Below are 22,252 nucleotides of genomic sequence, written 5' to 3' on the forward strand. Positions count from 1 at the left end.
AAAGTAAGGACAAATCTATGTCAGGGATAACTAGAAATCCCTGATCTATGTAAGTGCAATGTATAGTTTAAATAAGGCATTGCCCGCCAAAATATGAACAAATGGACGATATAGCAACCATGTGTCTACCAGCGGTGATCAAAATAGGCATCCCCGATACTCAAGTGCAAGTAGAAGTATCGATTTCCATGTAAGTAGAAATAAGGATTCTAGACACAGTTTTGCTTAAAATACTGAAAAATGTGAAATAGAAGTAACAGTAGTATAAAAATATAATCGCACGAGTAAGTACTGCAAGTATTCTGAATATACGCAAAAGCGCAAAATAACTTTATTACTAGTCACTACACAGGTACACAACTACACAGGTGCACATTGCACAGTGCACAATGTACATATACAATAGGGCTCTTCAAAAATGACTTTTTTTTTTCAAATCGCTCTGGCTACTTGATAAAATTGTCAGGTTACCTAATTTAAGCCTACACACCAAATTTGGTTCAATTCCAACCAGTAGCCGCATTGCTACAGGAGAAGAAAGTTTCTATTTATTATATAAAAATAAATAACAAAAAATTTGAAAATTTTCTGTTCACCCCATGCAAGCGCTGGGTTGTCTATAGAAACGATGTTGACCAAATTTGGTTGAATTCCAACCAGTACAAGCGGAGTTATTGCCGTCGAAAAATTTAAATTTGAATAAAATAGTATTTACGGTGGGCACCACTATAATAAATAATTAAAGAATTGGTCACCGTAAATACTATTTTATTCATAATCCAATTTTTTCGACGACGATAACTCCGCTTCCACTGATTGGAATTGAACCAAATTTGGTGAACATCGTTTCTATAGACCACCTAACACTTTCATGGGGTGAACAGAAAATTTTCAAATTTTTTGTAATTTTTTTTTGTATAATAAATATAAACTTTCTTATCCTGTAGCAATGCGGCTACTGGTTGGAATTGAACCAAATTTGGTGTGTAGGCCTAAATTAGGTAACCTAACAATTTTTTCAAGTAGCCAGTGCGATTTGAGAAAAAAACTCATTTTTGAAGAGCCCTAATATACAATCTTGACTGCCATGCGATAAAAATCTCCTCCCCTCCAAATTTTCGGTTGGTGCTCACTGTAACGTCATCTGCACTAACTGTGTCACGATTGATATGTTCCGTAACGTCATTGTCGAATACATTTCGGCCTCCCTCCAAAATTTGATATCATCCGTCCGAATGTTCATGGCTACGCCTCTGTATGTGTCACTCTGTTGCAATAACTTTCAAAGACTATCACATGATCAGACCACGAATATACTCGATATATGTTTATTAGCAATTGTCGTGTTCGTTTCCGCAGTTGAAACCATAACTCATAGATCAAGCTATCACAGTTTCTGGACTGACCACAAATTTCGTAGATTCCCAGAATCTAGACTCTCGAAGCCGTCTCCTCGCAGTTAGCTTACGGTAATGGACTTAACGCAGCGAGCCTCATTGGACTTTTCAAGGGCAGATGGCCCTTGAATCAATGATGATGGCACTCGATTCATTTGAAGGGCAGTGACAGCCTAAACCACTCGTTGCCGTCGGTATTTAGACGAATGTGATTGTCGGAGAAAGCTTCTGCGAGCGATCTTCACTTGTCACCGTCAGGAGGGCATACGTCTATAAATTGTGTTGACAATATTTCTATTTGAACACACTTGCACTTACTTACCGCGCATAAAAATTTCAACATAATTTGCAGTCACAGCACGACCTATCCAACGCTTTTAGCTCATGAGTGAAAGTCAAGTGCAAACGTCCAACACAGTGCTTCCCAACATTTTTCGACTTATCGCCCCCTTCTCAATCTCGACAAAAATTTTCGCCCATCCCCCATATTTACGAGTACAAAAAAGAGGACAACCGGGACATTTATGCATCTAACTCTGATCGCTGGTGAATTTAATCAAAATGCCATTTATCCGAGGTGGTATAGATGATCGGAAAACCGGTTTCTGCGTCTACTTTCCGTTGAGTTGGCCTTTTTCCGTGCCATATGCAGAATAAGCCGTCTTCACGTGCATTTTTGACCGTGTTAAATAAATATATCTCACTGGATTCTCGAACATTTACGCCGCTTATCGCCCTCAGTCGTCCCTTTGATATTTTCGCCCCCTTTTTCGCAAAATCGCCCACCGGGAGTGGGGATATCGCCCACGTCACGAGTGTCGGCCAAAAATATTCGGGTTCATTTCAATATGAATATACTATTCAATTTGTATATTGAAGTAAGTTCTGTTCCTCCATGAAGCTGTTCAACTAACGCATTCTGGATTTGCGTTTATGCTACTCATTGGCCAGCAGTCAACGAGTCAACATAAACTATATTTAGAATATTTCAAACCTCTGTTTTTGTATTTTTACTTGAAGAAGTTTTGTCGTGTGATGGAAATAGACCAATACTCCGTATTCCACTTCTACGTTTGCAGCACCAAGGGCTACATTGACTTCCGCTGCTTGCGACTATAATATGGTGATTATGGAAGTATTGTTTACGATTGTCAATTCATTGTTTTCCCTTATTTTCCTTGCGCAATTTAATCATTGTAGCAATGTAATTATTAGTAATCTTCTTTGTCGCGTCTTTTCACTTGGGGTGTATAAAGCGTCTGTCAGACATTTTAACTGGGATATTTTTGATGACGCTTAATTAATTGAGAATTCTGCTCTCTACTCACCACGTTTTGCATTTATTGGACGTTTAACATTGGAGTGTCAGACAGTTGAATTGCAAGAGTTTTGCGTCAGGATATCTCAAGATTAGAAAGACTTCTGCTCCTGGAAATCGGCATTCAAAACCGCGCAGAAACAAGTATACTTCTACTTGAATTGAGTAGTTAAATAGACTACCATACGTGGGGTACCTATTAGACTGGCTTCCTTTGAATTTAAATTTCAACATTTGTCAGAGTCAACGTACGAAACCTTACTAATTAGAAATGTTCTATAAAACAATGCATTTCAAAGAAAGAAATGGTCAGAACCTCAACACTATGTATAGTTTTAGCATTGTAAACAAGCAACTAATCGCGGAGAGTGTACTTTGATGAATGATTATTTTATCATCCAATGTTAGTGCGATCTTCGTTTCGGGATTAGAATGCTAAAACGAATCATACATTCCAAATTACTTTCCAAGTCTATTCATCTGAGCATATGGTTTCAAACCCTTTAATTTTCTAAGTTGAGCAGTTGGTATAGGTGGAGAGCACTTTGGTGTTCAGTTATTTTCCATAATGATGGTTTCATTTAGTATCGATCAGTATGGTCTTGTAATCCATATATCAGTTCTATCGATACAGCCACGGGTGAGTTCTGATTGAATTGCTTCGACAACAACACATCGTTGATGTACTTGATCATAATTAACCTTTGGGAATATGTCACCTCCTTACGATACGCCTGTATAAGTATGTGCTGTAAATTTATTGATATATTGATATACCAATGGCAAGGCAATGGCTCAGTGTAGGGAATCAAATTGATGGCGCCGGCGCCGTTCAGCTAAACAGTTTTATGTGATATGTGTCGCGAAAGGAAGAACGAAGCGATTCATATTCCGTGTGCATTTATGACATCATAATGCTATTCGTTAAACCGAAACTATATTTAATCTAAAGAACATAAGGAGATAGTGAGTTAGTGTTGCTAGACCGTTAGGCAAACTTCGCTTGGCATTGCGATAGGAACAGGTAAGATTTAGGATCGAGCCAGATTCGATACTGAAACTGTTATATTCTCAAGTGCAATTCTATGCAGGTCAATCGTCATTGGCATTGCGTCCAATTTGTAGCCATATTTTCTCGATGATGTCCATGATCTCACAAATACAACCTTAGAATTTTAATTTAGTCCCTTCCTGTAGGCCGACATATTAGGTTGAATGCGGTGGCTAAGATAACTAAACCAATGGTCATCTCTATAATTATTCTACCCCAATCCACAAGTCATAGCCTGGTCCCGGGATAAAAATATCGCGGAGTAGTAATTTTCATGATGCGAAACGAGTATGGTGAGAGATGATTTGTTCGAGTACCGAAATTATGCGCTCTTCGCCACTAAAAGTTAATTTTCCCGCGAAAATTATAGTTACTATATTATTTTCCGTTGTGGAAGCCTTGTAGCCTCACTTGATGGTATCGCAGCAATGATAAACTGCCAATCCGTTACCGGTGTATCAGCACTTCAACAAAAACTTTTTTGACAGATATTTCACGTAGGAACGCAAATCTATGTAGGACAAGCCATAAGTAACCTTACAGCTACAAATATCGCCAAGAAGAATGGTGGGCTTTTTCACCGAAATGTACCACCAAGCCCGGCGGCAGACCCGGATCCACTCCTGTTTGATACCACTCTACGCCACCTGCGCCACAGCCGCTTGCTTCACGTCTTACATACTGTACAGAACAAGCAGGAAACAAGAAGTAAACTGGTGGCGATGGTTCGACAAGTACAACGACAAAGAGTTCGAGCTGCAAGACGCCGTGGACCGTCCGATGCAGCAATTTCGAATCAGTTCGGCGAACATGGCGCAGTATAAAGTAGACCCGGAGAAAGCGTCGTTGCTTCAAGCGATTTACGGAACCGGTGAATATACGTACGCCAAGAGCAGAGGAGTTTGATTTATTGCACGAAGATACCGAATATGAAGTCTATAACTGAACGCAAGCGTTTTTAAAGAACTATCCGTCGGCTTTTACAAAAGTTTGATAGCCTGAAAATTCCCAATTTTCAGTATACACTGTGTCTGCCAATGTCGTTATTGATACATATAACATACACCTTCACTGTAATTGTGAATTAATCTGTCATATTTGGGTGGGTCGAATCTACTGGGTTTTCGAGTTTTGAATTTGATCAATTGCAAGACTTTATAGATTAGATAGACCAGGGTTCCCAACGTGGGCGATATCGCGGGGTAATACTAAAGAAGGCGATAGGGGGAAAATGTTAGAACCTCCAGTGAGACAGCTTATTCTGCATACGATACGAAAGTTGACTAAAAGGTGGTCAACTCAACGGAAACTAATCGGAAAATTACCACCTTTTTCAGCCAATTCAACAGCGATCAGAGTTAGGTGAATACATTTCTCGTTTGCATGTCCTCTTTTCCGTAGCAATAAGCAAATTTGTGTCAAACTTGATGAGGGGGCGATGAGTTTGTTTGTTTGATCTTCATGGTGTTTCGAACACATTGGTCAATGGTCATTTTACACCAGGCCGATACTCTTTATTTTTAATTCCGTAAAGTTACCGACTTTTAGCCCGGCCCACTTCTAGGCTTTTCATAAGACGACGCTTACGAGGGTCATCAGCACGTAGAGACGCTTAGGCGGGAATTCTGGAGTCGACCTTGGTCGAAAAAGGTTGGGAACCACTGAGGTGGATTATTATGAATTGTCGCAGGGTACAGTAGGCTATAACATGGTGTTGTATCCAGTGTAATAGAGAGAGATGAACAATGAACATGTTAAGGCAAGGGTTCCCAACTTGTGGTACACGAATGTTTTTCACGATCTTCCGTTTTTTTGATACAAACAAGAATCGACGACTTTATATTATCTTTATCTGGTTTTGCTTGCAAAAACATCTACTTGATCTCCTGCCATTGATTGGTTGGAAGGAAACCGAATAGGTGCGCCCGGAAATGACTTTCGGTATACACCGCCCATCGACCAATTGGTGGCCAGTAATCAATTTAGTTGTGGTGCTTTAGTGATATTTTAGTAGGTCAATATTTTGATTCTGGATAAAATATGATTTGAATGAATTAGTTGTTCTAGACCTAGATCTAGAAGATTACGTGGTATTCGTGGTAATACAACGCCACCGATCGTAAAAAGGTTGGGAACAATTGTGTAAAGGCAACTGGAAAGGCATACAGTTTATCGACTACCTTTACTAGTTGAAACACGAATTGAATGTAGGCTGTACTGTACAGTTGTACGCTGCACAGTGTACAGAAATGACGTTTCATCTGATTGGGACATCTCGTTTGCGAAAGCTTTTCAACTACCAAAGCTCAACGTACATACATTACAAGCGAAACGTGGCCGAACAATCAGCCATGATTATAATGTTATGTTACAATCAACAGCTCGACAACGTTCCTTTTCAAATTGCAAAGACATGCCAGCACACGGCACAATGATACAACGCTTTTGACAACGGTGCGATGTAATACTCCGTGTCGTTCCCACCGTCTTATTCTGCACATTTCCGTCGATTCAATATGATTCATAGGTATATCACCATAGGTACAAATGAAACCTTCACGATTGACATAAAAATGTCTTCATAACGTGGGAATTAGGCTGGAGATTTGAAAAATGGAGCGACATAGATGTGGTTCAAATTAAAGCGACGGTACAGCTCAGTCCGTGATATAATTGTAGACATGAGCGCACATCTACTACAAAAGACTTTTTTTAGTAAATATCAGATTAGCAAATGAATCAAGAAGGCCGTGATACTGATACTTATACCTCGATATTAGAAGAAGTGAGTAGAGATTTGCATTCTGTATAATGATATGTCAAGTATTCGACTTGTACTAACAATAACTCGTTGTAACTCGTTATTGTCACTGAACAATGAACACGATTGAATTTTGTTGAGATTATTTTTGGCAATCAAAAGCAGATAGATAGAAATGTGTACTCGCAAAAACGCAGTTAGGTCGGTATTGTGTTATGGGTGGATTTTGGAGAGGCCATTTTGAATTCCAATGATATCAAGTCGCCTTGAATACCAAGGTAGGCTTCAAGTAAATCAAACTCTTGACGAATGTACTGCCTTAGCATCTGACGTTATCGAAATTTATATTGTGCTGCAATCCACGTCTGGAGGCATTGCTATGCAAGGACAGGAAAAAACTGTCATTGTAATCATTATTAGGCTATTTCATCATTATTTCAATTCACATGCTATGTAGTAGGCTTACGAGTTATTTTCGACCTAGTTAGACTTACAGTCGGTATTCGAATTTGTGTAAACGGGATTAATGACTATATACAATAGGAAACTACACTATGACAACTATTCTGTAGTTCAATTGTTAAATGATCACTATTTTTCCATACCGAAGTGAGAATTTTCAGTTGAACCAAAGCATGGTTGGATATATCGACGAGATTTGCAAGCAATTGTTTTATCATATCGTGAATTGTCACAAACGCCTGATGCCGAGGCCTACAAGCCCAACGGCCTATAACATATACCGATAGTGTACGGAAATGCAGATGTATGATTTTTCAGCGTAAAAAGCCACGGTAGATTTATTTGCTATAAGCACAAAGAAATCTAATATTTATCCTTACCATACTATATTCGGTGAGAAGCAATAACAAAATTCTCTCACGTGCTCATTGAAAACGAATTCTGAAAACTTTGTGTTTCGACTACAATGAATAACTACATCTACTTAAATCAGAGTGGGGGTATTTATGTTTATTTGATTTACGCCACCAAGACTCTCAGCACGGACTGCTTCGGCTCTAGCGACTTCAACAAAGCGTTTTCCAATAAATATAATTTATTATATTAGGTTACATATTCCTCAGATTATACCCACCGAATGTTGACAGCATCATGCACTAATTCTATAACGCACCGCGTTGGCAGTGTGCTGTCACGAAGAATTTTCGCAACCCGTGACGCGTGCATTTCAGTGAGACAAGCTGTTTAGCTGCTGCGAGTATGACGAAAACACCCCTGGCTTGCCGTCGGTAGATATAAAGTCAATCGCATCCAGTAACCACCCGCGGAAAAGATGAAATTTATTCAGAGGGGCTGCAGGATCCAGAGTTGTAGACGCATGATCATGTGATTGCCGCTTTCCGTTGCGCTTTGCGCGAGGTGTTTTCTTAGTCCTGCGAATTGGGCGAATGAGAACCGGCGTGATGTTATACAAAATCGAATACAAAATCATGATGTCTATTCGGGCTATGTGTTTTTGTTTCATAGTTACCGGTATCGGAGAAAACCAAAAGGCGGCCAAAGTAAGCACTTATCTTAACTCAATTGGAGTAGTACCGGTATTAATTGAAAGGTGGCCAGTAACGAAGCACTTCTACTTTTTCAGAATACATACTCAAGTAGGTTTAGCCTTGCCCTACTTAGTACTTACTCGAGTGGTTATGTTTTTGGACTACTTTCACGGGAATTGCTACTTTATAATTGAGTAGAAATTTACAGCTTTACTGCTTGTACTCGAGTACCAACGATGACTATACTTCGACCGCATCTGAATAATTTCCACCTGAGTACAGAAATTGGGACTTACACTCAGGACCAAATCAGCTTCGTGTCTCGGGGTGTAATGTGACTAATAGTTAAAAAAGTAGTTGATATCAATGTTCGTATTACCATGAACACACAGTAACTTGAAAAATAAATGGATACATATCTGAACATATAGGGGAGATGTGGTACCGATGGATCACTGGGACCGAAAATACTTGAAAAATTCGGCGCTTCTTCGATATACGCCCCAGATCGAAACAGTGTTCCCCATGACACCAAGAAATGTTTCACATGAACACAATAAATTTTATAAACGTCAAAATAAATTGTATTTTTTGCCTGTGGAGAGACGGATATTAGGGTTGGATGCGGGTTAGGGTAAAAGTTGGGGCAGGGGTAGGCTATCCCAAGATTAGGTTTGGGGGAGGGGGTATTAAGGTAGGAGGAGAAGAGGATATTGGGGTTGGGGTGGGGGGATATTAGGGTTGGGGGAGGGTTGATGTGGGTTAGGGTATTCCAAGATTAGTGTTGGGGAAGGGGGATTTCAGGGTTGGAGGTGTGTTAGGATCAAAGTTGGGGTTAGAGCATCCCAAGATTAGGGTTGGGGGATATTATAGTCGGGAGGGTGTGGGATATTAGGGTTGGGGTATATTAGGGTGGGATATCTTGTCGCTCACCCCAAACCTAATCTTGGGATACCCTAACCCAGCTCTAACCCTAACTCTAACCCTCATATCCCTTCCCTAACCCTAATATCCCCCTCTCCTCCAACCCTAATATCGCCCTTTCCCAACCCTAATATCCATCATTCCTCGAACCCCAATATCCGCCCTCTCCAACTCCAATATCCCCCTCTTCTGCAACCCTAAAATCCTCCATCCCCAGCCCTAATATCCCCCTCTCATCCAACCATAATATCCCCCTTCCACAAGACCACAACAAAGGCAAAAAACAATTTATTTTGACGTTTATAAAATTCATTGTGTTCATGTGAAACATTTCTTAGTGTCATGGGGAACACTGTTTCGATCTGGGGCGTATATCGAAGAAGCGCCAAAAATTCTCCATGATAATTCCATGATTACACTCCGGGAATTTGTCTACAATTACATGCTGACAGAATCTTTCCTTACATACAAAAAAATTCGACATTCGTGAGTTATGGGGTCTGTGACGAATGATTTACGTTTTAGGGGGTGTAAAGCAAATTTGGATCGACATTTTCATTTTTCTATATCACCATTCAGACTAACAAACCCGCCATAATTTTTGATGTGAAGTATAGGGCTTGTATCATGGTATATAATGGAACATATTTTTTGAATCAATACCATCCTCGAGTCGACTATTTTCAAGTCAATTACAATATTTATGGGGTGGGGGACCTATGGTACCATAGCCAAATCAAGCAAAATAGATGGACCAACTAATCACTTAGTAACATAAACCCGCCTACAAATATATAGGCTGTAAATTATAGTTATCTGTGGTATTTTATCGCTATTACGAGGTATTTGGAAGTCAAAATGTCGATTTGCGGGTAATATGTGTGTGGCATTAATTTTGTAAGTTCAGGCGTAAATCAAAACATGATTTTATGCAAACATTTGAGATGATATAATCTATTTTATTTTTGAAGGTCGCGACGAAACATTCTTCATTGACACTAAGAAATGTTTCACATGAACACAATGAATTTTATAAACGTCAAAATAAATTGTTTTTTGCCTTTGTTGTGGTCTTGTGGAAGGGGGATATTATGGTTGGATGAGAGGGGGATATTAGGGCTGGGGAGGGAGGATTTTAGGGTTGCAGAAGAGGGGGATATTGGAGTTGGAGAGGGCGGATATTGGGGTTCGAGGAATGATGGATATTAGGGTTGGGAAAGGGCGATATTAGGGTTGGAGGGTTGGAGGAGTATATCGAAGAAGCGCCAAAAATTCTCCATGATAATTCCATGATTACACTCCGGGAATTTGTCTACAATTACATGCTGACAGAATCTTTCCTTACATACAAAAAAAATCGACATTCGTGAGTTATGGGGTCTGTGACGAATGATTTACGTTTTAGGGGGTGTAAAGCAAATTTGGATCGACATTTTCATTTTTCTATATCACCATTCAGACTAACAAACCCGCCATAATTTTTGATGTGAAGTATAGGGCTTGTATCATGGTATATAATGGCACATATTTTTTGAATCAATACCATCCTCGAGTCGACTATTTTCAAGTCAATTACAATATTTATGGGGTGGGGGACCTATGGTACCATAGCCAAATCAAGCAAAATAGATGGACCAACTAATCACTTAGTAACATAAACCCGCCTACAAATATATAGGCTGTAAATTATAGTTATCTGTGGTATTTTATCGCTATTACGAGGTATTTGGAAGTCAAAATGTCGATTTGCGGGTAATATGTGTGTGGCATTAATTTTGTAAGTTCAGGCGTAAATCAAAACATGATTTTATGCAAACATTTGAGATGATATAATCTATTTTATTTTTGAAGGTCGCGACGAAACATTCTTCATTGGCTTGCTGTAGCTTAGCTTATAGTACACAACAAAACAAGTTAATAAATTTGAGTTTTTGAGCGTATGTCTCATAGGTCCCATGGTCGTGTGCCTTTGGACCCACCGGGTGGGGACCGATGACACGTTCGAGCAACAAATTTTAAACGTTTATAAATATTTTTTGAAAAGGCGGATATTCATGGAAATGTCCGCGATAGGTGGAGATTGTATCGAAGGCTGAAGATTTGAGGGCCAGAGATCATTTTGCGATTTTTGATCCATCGGTACCACATCTCCCCTATCACACAATAGCTATACAAGATTTTATCTTTTGTTGGGATTAGTAGCTGGAACGCGGTGTTATGACGCGATACCTAAATATAGCATGTTGCTCCGCGGAGGGAAATATAGATAAGACTGTAGCTCGGTATCCGGTAGCTGCGAATGTCACCGACAAAACTTTACATGTGATGATGACAAATATGCACGGGAATGTTATGAACCTATCTATAAAAACGCATCCTACTTTTTTATTGTCTCTCCCGCGTGCTTTCGGTTATTTAGGTAAGAGCTTCTCCGCGATCCGGTGCTGCTAGCCGAGCTAGATTGACTCCGCGTGGATTCAGCATCCGAGTGCGTACCTGCAACGCGCATATAATAGAATAAATACGAAAGATGCGGAATCAACTGAGATCAGATTACTCTTGAAACCTTTAGACTTCGTAGAAGATTGCGACTTGAGGAAGGAACCGGACGTCCAATCGAACATCGTATTGTAGCGCTGCAGCACGTCGAAATTCAAGACCGACTGCGCAACAAGATGGGAGTGAGTTCTGCCTTATAGCAGTTTTTGAGATCAGTTTCGGATAATCTGTAGCAGCGTGGCGACATGCAGATTAAGACTGGAAATGGCCATGCTTACTTGTGCTTATACATCCGTTTTATGAGTGAAATTTTCATGACAAATGGGCGACAGAGCCCCTGGTTCACTGTGATTGAATATATTTTACAAAATTGCACCTATTTTTAGTGTGGTTGGTCATTTTGTATTAGCCGTGAAGATGCAACCTGAATACTTCTAAGTGGCCCCCTGCAATTTTCTTAACTACACAAGCTACTTTTTCAACTCGCTTACTTTTCTTATCTTCAATTTCTACTTCTACTTGAAGTAGTTTGACATGTCTTTGAAATTAGTAGTTCTAGTTGTACTTGAGTAGAAATTCACGACTTTACGTCTACTGCTGCTTGAGTACCACATGTTGTACATTTGTCTGCGCCCGAACCAGGGAGTTTGATTTCAGACGTAAAGGTTTTTATATCGTTGATCAGTGAAGTGGTCATTTGACCCGACTTGAGCCCGAAATATTTTCCTAAGTTGAGCCTAAAAATCCCCACCCTCCTTATACTTTTGAATTGCTCCGAGTACCGGTCACGACGAAACGAGAACGCAATCCCACTGCATTATAAAATGGCAATAAAGTCCTTTCCCTCTCTTTCGACTATAATAAGGACCCAATTTAGCGCCATTGGGGATTCCCGGTAATATGCTAACAGTGGTTCTCAACCGGTGTGCCGCGGCACACTAGTGTGCCAATAGGACTGCCCAGGTGTGCCGCGAGCACATGTGGTAAACTGGGTCGAAATATAACAAAAATCTCAATTTTGAGTGTGTCATTGTTGGATTTTCTATTGAATTTACTATATCAAGACACGCGATATACAATCCGATGCAGTGAACAGGTACAAGGATGTCGAGACGACCATAGTAATAACGGTATCTCAATCAGGCATCCCCAGCATTAGGTCATGGATTGGGTCTTTTTTTGGCTTTCTGTTGTAAAGACGCTCTGAGCACAGCAACGTATATAGGATAGGAGAATTTCATAAATCTGCGACGTTTCGTTACTTGCTACTGCACTGCCATGAATGAAACTGGGGCCCCCACCGTCAATGGGTGTGATACGCTAGTTTGCCGACAGCTACATATAGTAGCATTTAGGACGGTGATAGATAACTAAACTCGGACAATCGGACCGTGATGTTGAGGTGTGGCCGAAGGTGACCTTTTTCTTGTCACCCCATCAAAACCGGAGGCAGAACAGGGACATGACGCAGTTGATGACCTTCTTCTGTTTCTATTTGTAGTCGTATTCTTGCCACATGTCTTCGTTATCGATGATCATTTTATACCATAACCGATATTACTCATTTTGATTTCTGAGATGCCAACTTACAGCACGGCCCACTTTTCGTAAGACCCTGCTTTTACAGATCGCAGGACGAGTATGAGCCAACACCTAGGAAGGCATTCACACCATCGAGAAATGAACTCATTTGGAAGTGATGTTCACGTTTACAAATTAGAATTGCCAACATAGCCATTCACATTGGGATTGTTAGGTAGCGTGCCAGCATTGCAGGCAAAATGTAGGCTCAGGGCGCAACATAGTGTTGCAGGCAACAAATTTGAGAATTGAGAATTAAAGTTGATCAAATTATATCATTTAACAAATTTCATCGGCTCTGAGGTTTATTATCCCGGTTTGCTGGAGCTGCAATTGAACAGCGGCTGGCTGCCAGTAAGACTATTGAGGTATTCCTATCCTCACAGAAGCTATTACACGATCTGCATGGAAAAGCGTTTGGCTTCCATGTATAAGTATAGACACCGCTACGCGTCTGATTTGTTGGTGGCGATCGTGATTGGACTCTTCCATGCGACGGTTAATTACATCGACAACGAGTTAGTGGGCAGACTTTATTGTCAAGCCAATCTTATGGAATTAACCTCAGCCTGATGTTTCAATCAGTGACGTGCGACGAGGCTCATGGCTGGTGAGGCACGGACCCCCCCCCCCACACACAAACACACACGCACGTAAAGTAGCCTACCTGATAAATAGATCCAAAATGTGAATAACAACAGCAGCTGGTATAGAGAGCATTTTCTTTGCACACTGATAGCCGTTGCAATTCCACATTATACAATACTTGTAGGAATGGTCGCTATTGTGCTAAATGGGCAAGTTTAGACGAATAATAATAAACTATCTCTTCAAGTACCGGTATAAATTATTCGAAGCATAAAGCAGCGACAATAATGCAGCCTGTGTAAGTAGCTATCACATTCCGTGTCACAATTTAACGGAAAATAAATAACAGCTACATAAGTAAGGGAATGTATTTGCTCCGCATTACGTATTGGCCGTCGCTATTATATAATTCCTTCAACTACAAGACAGTCGAGATTGTTGTAGTCCGAAATCGATAGCGCGTTTTACTGTGCTGCGATTGTCCAATTGTTAGCGAATAGTGCATATGGCAAATTCGTTTGTGCCTCACCTGGCTATTGTTTCTCTGCGTTGGCATTGTTTGTAATAAAGCCGAATGTCACTTTCCTTGGCGATTTTGTGGGGGTTCTGGTGGTCTGGCACTGTTGATATTTGGACTTTTGGAATCAGTGTGACGATAGCATTTGATTGATACCAGTTGTTATGAATTCCGAGCTATTCATGATGAATTGCATTGTCGCAGGTGAGGCACGACCTGCCCGTGCCTCACCTGTGCCGCAACTCTCCTTTCGCGCTGCATTTTTGAATAATAATAATGCAAATAGATGATGCTGTGTGAAAAAAAATGTTCAAATTTAGTTATTTATGAACATCGATGTAAAATATCAATAATCATCGACTCATGGAGGGTTTTCACAACTTTCACTTATTCGCCCTGACGACAGGTGAGGCACTGCCTCACCTGCCTCATTGGACCGCACGTCACTGGCTTCAACGTGATCTCAGCAGGCAAGTTATGTGCCAACAGAGGTAATAGCCGATAATTCAAAACCTCAAACGGATTCAGAGAAAGTTCTTATTCCTGCCTGCAATAAAATTGTAAAAAAATGTTCGAGAAGAATTGAAAACGATCCCCATGTCAAATGATACCATTCGTAGACGTATTTGTGACATGTCCACAGAGATAAAAGAAAACTTAATTTATTCTTTGAAGCTGAGAAAAGCCTACTAGAGTACTCCGAAAAGGAAGAAGTACTTCGCCAGTGACCACCTATGTAAGACTGTGGTTGCTGCTATACGCATTCTCGTAGTTTGCTTTGCCGTAAGCCAAAAGAGTTCAGAACCATTGTGCTAATGTGCCGCGAACTATTTTTCATTTTCAAAGTGTGCCGCGAGGTCAAAAAGGTTGAGAACCACTGTAGCTAACCCTAGGAAATATATACTCCAAGGTAAACTGGGTTGCACGCATTCTCAATCGTAACTGCGATTACCTGCAATTTTCTCAGACAAACAGGACAAAGATGCATTGGTCTTCGATCGGATTCCTCCAAATGATTGCTGCCGTTCATCAAGCATTGCATCCAAATGCAATGCTTTAACCCGAACATGTGACATACTTCATGCGTCATTACCTAATTTTCAAAGTAAAACGGACAAAGCGGTGCATATATCCTAATCCCCCAAAAGTGACATTCATCCGGGCCTATAAGTTTACCTTGCATGCTCGCAGTAATAGCGTTCCGTCTATTTCGGACAAAGCAGAGTCGATTTTCGACTTTGTAAAAACTGAATAATCCAACAATCCGTCTGGTTTGCGTTTGACTTGATCTTCGCACAAGCTCCATCGTTCGTAAAAGGTGTCGTCATACCTTCGTAAAATGTTGATGGTATACGGTTGTTATAAGTTTACTTATATTTTATGACAGCATTGAATTGATGTGATTCATTTTTTCGTAGATGCATCGTACCTGCATGCATGTTATTTTGAGTTACAGGTTGAAGATACTCAACCATGAATGTACGATGCACGAGTACGTTGCAACGAATAACTTATCACGTATATCAAGATCATCATGCATTTTCAGGTAAAGGGCACTTCGCTCTCAGTATGATGTGGCCTCAAATAAAATACAAAAGCATGAAAAAAATAGGCAGGCACCCTTTTTCTTTGAAAACTAACGTATTCAAACTCCAGGTAGATGATTATCGCGAGTATTAGTCTCCCGTTTATCTTATCTCCGTGGTCTCGAGATCACTCCAAGTCGTGTCGATACCTTGACCTCTTCACTTCATTGCCGTCATATGGTGTTTCGAAATGATGAAAATATTAATAAAACGGACCGGAATCCACAACCAGAACGTAAATAGGCCTATTTACAAATAATAAGTTACTATCGTGTGGCGTAACTACATGACAATATAGAGAAAAGGCGCGTATTTGAGCTTGTAATTCACTTACTATTACAGTATGATGACTCAAACAGGTGGCTCAATGTCGCAGATTCATGAATAATAAAGCGAACCGCTCAGACGACCTCCCAGCCAGCCTTCACCAAAGGAAAGGCGCAATCATCAATCACGAATTATGGCTCAGCCCATATTCGAGTTCGCTTCATGCTCAGGCTGCGAAGATTCGTCTCATCATCGCGGGGCTCGGATTCGCAATTGAGAACAATCACGATCAAGATACACACTTTAGAAATGATCCCTAAAAGTATGATCTTAACCAGGAACTAGCAATCTAGGCGACATACCCGAGTTACGATATATAACCTTAATGGTGAGCAGATAACGCTAATCTCTCTCTCTATCTCTCTTTCCATTTTTCTCTCGGTACACCGATGCGGATCACTTATTTCAATAACTAATCGTAACTAGGGCTCTGCCAATCAAGTACATGAGAACTTCGAGTATTGCTCGTCGTGACGTCATTACAGTGTGAATGATGTAGAAAGTTAAAATATGTGACTTTTACGCGACCACAAAGAATAATTGAAGATTAGTTGGCATTTTGTCATGCTTATATCATTGCACTCTGTAACAATGCTGTCTGTTAATGAATAACACAACCTCTGGAGAAGGTTTATCGTTTGCGCGGATCGAACACAGGTGTAGCATAGTATGTAAATCAAGTAATTGCCGCTTTCTGGTGCAAAATTTTACTTTGATACCCATTACAGAGGGTACAAACGAGTCAAATACCCTAACCCGGTGATTCTCAAGCTTTCTATCCTCGCGGACCCCTTTTGGACCGTCACGGACTCCTTCACCCCGACACACAAACTAACAGTCATAGTTCAAATACAGCTCAATTATCCTGCAACCTTCACTTGTCTTGTGAAAATATTAACTGCAAGCTAGTGATAAACAGCAGCACGACTACTTTTCCTGAAAATAACATCATACTATTTATGTAGAACTTCGCAATACTTTCATTATTTCAGAGCGAATTCTGTAGCGGCATTTCTTGAAATACTCGGTCGTGTGCCGGTCGTTTTGATATGAACGTGATGTGCCAAAATCTATTTCCACGAGAATAGGTGGAGGCGAATGTAATATAAGGCGTGACGCTTCCGACGACATCTTTGGATATGATCGCAACTTATATTGCACCAAAATTGAGAAACAGATTTCTAATGAACATATAACGTCCAGTCTAGTCATTTCTATCTAGCAGCTAATCTTGAAGTTATTCAGTAATAGCGGTTAGGTATATCACAGGAGAAATGGATTTTTGCAAACAAAATTTTGCCAAAACCCTAACAAAACTTCTCCAAACAGCAGCATGTGTGTATCAGCAGGCCACTGGCAGTTTGACAATTGAACTGAGTTTGCACAGTAGACTATTTCATCTCAGATGGTCATTCTGTTTATAGGAGTCCTGAAGTTTTAGCAGTTATGAAGCGTAACTTTGGTGATTTTGGTAATTTGAAAATACAAATTAAGTTTTCAACAATTTTTCTAATTTGGAGGTTTCGTGGACCCCCTGAAAATGCTTCGCGGACCCCCGGTAGAGAATTACTGCCATAATATTTCGGGATATATCCCAAACATGTATAGCGGATTATATATCCATAAGAATAAGGTATTTTCCTCGTTTTTAACCATGGGAATTGTCGTAGAAGAAACATTTTGTAACATAGCATGCTGTTTACCCGTCGGATTTGTGAGCATCGCTGATCATTATTCTATCCTAAGTATAAGCGTATGGTCATCAATTGCGTTGAGGCATATTATGCACACTGCACAGTGTGGATTCCACACACACACACACACACACACACACACACACGCACACACGCACGCACGCACACACACACACACACATGCACGGCGGCTTAGGCACGGTAAATAGACGCACGGTATGGTTCTAAGGTTGAGAAGCGAAGACGCGTTACCTTGATACCACAGAGATAAGTTAAATTGGAAAGTAACAGTCGTGAAAGTCTTTGACATGCAGTTTGAATACGGTTGCATTCTGTGGAAATGGTTGCTGAACACAATTGTTTCACACTTTTAGTTTTAAGTTGCGACTACATCATATTTATAGAGCAGAGTGCTCGTTTAAATATACATAGACATATTGAAAGACGTATAGGTCGATAAACAGTCAGTTTCATTTAACGTGTTTTTTCTGTTGTAGTAATTTTTACCTGCAGAAACTGAAGACGCCAACGCCTCCTATACCAGATTTACTGGTGGAGGCCAGCCCAAAAACAAAATTCCATGATGGCTTCGGGTACAAATCTATCATCGTGACGGCTATAAGACAGTCTTGATTTCTTGTCTTTCTCTGTAAGAAAAATAGTAAAGTTTAAAATGCTATAATGTTCAGAGGATGATCAGTATAGCGAGATATACTTCTACTTTTTCGGAGTTTTCCAACTGGCGCATCTTACTCAATCGCTGATGTATTTTAATGCTTTCACTTTTACTTATGAGCTTTGCAAGCGAAACTAGTTGCTTTTTAGACTTTATATTTTGCTAATTAAAAAGTAGTTTGGGGATATGTTCCCATCACGTTTATGACGCGAAATTGCCATGACGACTGTGGGAATAAACTCCGTATACCGGTAACTAAATATATATTGGAAATTTAAACCGATTTGCATTGACATTAGTCATTTGGCGCTGATCGTGACAATATGCTGCGATATGGCGTTACATCTACTGCTACTTGAGTACCAATGTTGACTACTTTGATGGCCTCTGATTGATACATTACCTGATGTATTTCATGAGTTCCTGATATTTGCTTGAATCCAGCATCGCGGCAGGAATATGTGCTATGGTAGCGAGACTTATACTAGTAGAGCAACCATACATAGAACTAACTGGAATTGTTTACACATCGTCAACTTCACAAAAGAATAACCGGCCTAAGGCCCCACTCACTCGGCGCAGGTAATCTAATATGTTGGACGCGTTGAGCTGGTATCGTCCAGTGAATTCATTGACGCGGTAATTACACGCAACATTCTCCAGCGGTACAGGCTTTAGCATCTTAACCTGAAAATGAGGCACTCCGCTTTGGATATCGCAAATCTGGGCCATACTATTGGAAATCGTGATTTGTAACCGTCACCTAATATGACTCTTACAGCATAGGCTACTCGTGATCGACTTACATTCGCAATGGATCTATTGTGATGTCAAAAAATGACGTCACAATTTCCCATAAATTGTTCCCCAGTGATGCAGGCTCATCTCAATCGCTATCGTATCTTCGATACTTTAAATGTACGTTGAATTGAATGATCAAGTTCAGGCAAGTAAAATAAATGTGGATAATCGTGGTTACTTCTCCATGTAATCGTAAGACTTCGCGGTCGACTATATTGCCAATTGCGAGATTTTGCTGTGCTCGTAACCGTAATCGCGGGTTACAGAGGTAGGTTGATAGAAATCGCAATCTATTACCTTAGTGTATTAATCGCCCCATGTCTGATACACTTCTACAGCGCTACCAATATTATACTGAGCATTTATTACCCATATGTTATGAAATGGGTGAAACAAATATTTTAAAGTGTTGAAGAATTACCTTTTGTCAATTCACATAGAGGTGATAATGCCAACCGATTTCCAATATATTCTCATAGATATAGTAATTATTACATCAAGTGATTCTTGACCAAACCCTCTATCTCTGGATACTAATCTGCTGCACAGAAACGGACGGTCATAGACGTAACGAGAGAACGCGAGCGGATTAGGTTTATCCAAAGAAATATTTCATAACCGAAGATGGCGTATATTGCGTAAAGGCGGTACAGCGTATATATATAATGTATGTATTGAACCTGAGCTGTTGTAAAAAACGCAGTGCAGTACGACTCGAGCCATTGCAGCAAAGGATTTGTGGTCGATTTTCTCGATGATCCGTGCGTAGGAAATTCCCCTATGGGCAGAATGAATATGGTCTTCTGTTTACTCCTCGGTACTATGTCGCTGATGATTAAGTCAGTGTAAATAGAAAAACGACTTGAGAATTCTTCGAAACTTTGACCTGGCTCTTTGTGATTTAGAAGCCAATCAGACGGGTCAGAATTGTTGATGTCTTTGAAAAATGGGGAGGAATCAACCTGAAATAAAATTGCATCCTATTATTGCTGCCAATTACACCATACTCTCGACATGGTTGCTAACCTGATATGATAACCGGAAAAACTTTCTGACACCAGTCGAAAACGTTTTCTTGTAAGTATTTTGCGCTGTTTCCGCGGTCCCTATCAAAGCGTTTCTTTTATCGATATTCTTAGGAATTCTGTAAGGCATTCTGGTCGCCGCATATGACTCGTCGGAACACGCTTCGCAAGCATCATCAGATCATCTGATCCTTCAAGGCTGATGCCTCAGATATATATATCATATGCTCTACTAATGTTACCACTGTAAAGCACAGCAATCAGGTGTTCCATTATGCGCAGGTCTATTGTGACAGAAATCTGATGACGCGTAGAGACCGGGTGAGGGGTACATTACGTTTTATTGTTTACATCTAATTACAAGATCTGTATAACATTTGTCTCATGCGCTCGATTCGTTTTATTCCTGTCTCCATATGGTAGAATGAACAAAATTAATACACGTGTCTTTCATATTTATGTACACGTTTCACCCCGTGACATCTGAATTGTTGTGTGAGGAATATTGAGGTTGCTGTGATTGAAAACAAGCTTGTTTACTCGTGTTTCATTATATATAGCAGTGGTCGGGAACCTTTTTCGGCTGAAGAGCCATTTTAGCCCCATATTTTCCATTTTAACTCCCAAAGAGCCATACATGTCCATCAATTGTTACGTCACAATAGAAAATTCGTGACGTCATAGTAGTAATGATTCGAACTCACTACATAGGATTCCTCGTGGGCGCCATATTTTCTCTGTAAAAACTCGTATCAATATTTTCATCATTTCAAAATACCACAAAACTGCGATACAATTAAAAGATAGGAAGGTGTCGAAACGACTTGGAGTAGTCTTTGAAATCGTATGCTATTAATCATCCTGTGATAGCGCAATTCATCGTAAATATAGCTCAGAATTTATCATAAATGATATAAATCTAATATAACTATAGCACTGATTCCAAAAATAAATACTGCTCGACTTCTCAATTCGGCGGTAACATAAACGTTGCACCATACACGCCGACATTTCAAGGGCATGCAGTACTAAAAAGCTACTTATCAATTTGGACGTGAATAGCGAAGCGCTGTTTGTAATTTGGATTTGTAATTGGAATGTTACTTCCAAGGCAGTTATTTCTTAGCGTAGATCAGGAATACAATGTGTATTTGAAAACTAGATTGTCATATAGGCAGGGCCGTAACAGCACTTCGCCAGCCCCCCCCCCAAAAAAAACTTTGGTCTTGAGCCCCCCATATGATGATAAACCGAATTTCTGGGGGGCTTCGCTCCCCAGACCCCCTCAGGCTGTATCCTGTACGCCGTTAACCGCTACTTATCATCTTACATGGGGCTCCGTTGACTGGTACGCTTTTCTCGCCTAAACGCGCTAAGCGCGAAAAAAATTCTGTAATTCGTGATTGAATCGGTAAATATGATCGGGAATTGCATACGTATTGCTATCAATTTTTACCCTCTCTCTGCTCACCTAATCAGATTTACAGGTAGAGCTGAGTGAGGCGTGTTTGAATAGGTAGGACCCCTCAATAATAATTAAACATCTTCGGGCGTATACCCATTGACAGGAACGAAACAGCACTTCGTCAGGCCCCTAAAAAATCTTAGGTCTTGGGCTCCCATAGGGTGATAAACCGACCCCCAATGACGTTCGCTTTGCCACGAAATTAGTCGTACTGTTTAGTGAGCCAGCGCCAAGTGCGAAAATTTTCGATAATTCATGATAAAATCGGTCAATAAGATCGGCAATTGCATATATATTGCTATCAATTTCTTGTCCTCTCTGCTCACGTAATCAGATTTACCGGCAGAGCTGAGTGAGGTGTCTTGGAAACTGTAGGGCCCGTTGGTATGACTCCGTAACATAATGTTATTTCGTGACCTCCTGTCTGCTATATCAAAAAATATAGAATCGCCCAAACGTAGGCTAGTAAACTAACATACACACACGATTTCAAATTGGTATTTCTTCACTCGTATACAATTTTCCCCTGCG

General features: G+C 40.3%; 2 protein-coding genes, 1 long non-coding RNA gene and 1 other non-coding gene across 5 annotated transcripts; 2 read left to right on the forward strand and 2 right to left on the reverse strand.

Moving 5' to 3' along the window:
* Window positions 1-3,584: 3,584 nt before the first annotated feature.
* On the forward strand, window positions 3,585-4,882 carry LOC145444699 (uncharacterized). The gene is made up of 2 exons (XM_080322704.1): window positions 3,585-3,739; window positions 4,255-4,882. The coding sequence occupies exon 2, from the start codon at window positions 4,331-4,333 to the stop codon at window positions 4,670-4,672; it is 342 nt and encodes a 113-aa protein (XP_080178830.1). The 5' UTR covers window positions 3,585-3,739; window positions 4,255-4,330; the 3' UTR covers window positions 4,673-4,882.
* A 2,684-nt stretch (window positions 4,883-7,566) lies between these two features.
* On the reverse strand, window positions 7,567-20,391 carry LOC145444698 (archaemetzincin-2-like). 2 transcript variants are annotated; one of them, XM_080322703.1, is made up of 9 exons: window positions 20,258-20,391; window positions 19,912-20,193; window positions 19,004-19,117; window positions 18,262-18,401; window positions 15,324-15,477; window positions 15,100-15,240; window positions 11,529-11,625; window positions 11,344-11,458; window positions 7,567-7,921 (listed from the first exon to the last, which is right to left on the reverse strand). In XM_080322703.1, the coding sequence occupies exons 1-9, from the start codon at window positions 20,384-20,386 to the stop codon at window positions 7,717-7,719; spliced, it is 1,377 nt and encodes a 458-aa protein (XP_080178829.1). In that variant the 5' UTR covers window positions 20,387-20,391; the 3' UTR covers window positions 7,567-7,716. The 2 variants fall into 2 exon arrangements, with proteins under 2 accessions (XP_080178829.1, XP_080178828.1); XM_080322702.1 differs by having other exon boundaries at window positions 11,520-11,625.
* Window positions 16,130-16,332, reverse strand: LOC145445653 (small nucleolar RNA U3). Its single transcript, XR_013917099.1, has one exon. It is a non-coding gene; the product is annotated as a small nucleolar RNA U3 (small nucleolar RNA).
* LOC145444701 (uncharacterized) lies at window positions 19,369-20,512 on the forward strand. The gene is made up of 3 exons (XR_013916763.1): window positions 19,369-19,499; window positions 20,137-20,308; window positions 20,371-20,512. It is a non-coding gene; the product is annotated as an uncharacterized LOC145444701 (long non-coding RNA).
* The last annotated feature ends 1,740 nt before the right edge of the window (window positions 20,513-22,252 follow it).

Source organism: Botryllus schlosseri, chromosome 8, assembly GCF_051294905.1.
Source record: "Botryllus schlosseri isolate E-star chromosome 8, Bs_hap1, whole genome shotgun sequence".
Lineage (NCBI taxonomy): Eukaryota > Metazoa > Chordata > Ascidiacea > Stolidobranchia > Styelidae > Botryllus > Botryllus schlosseri.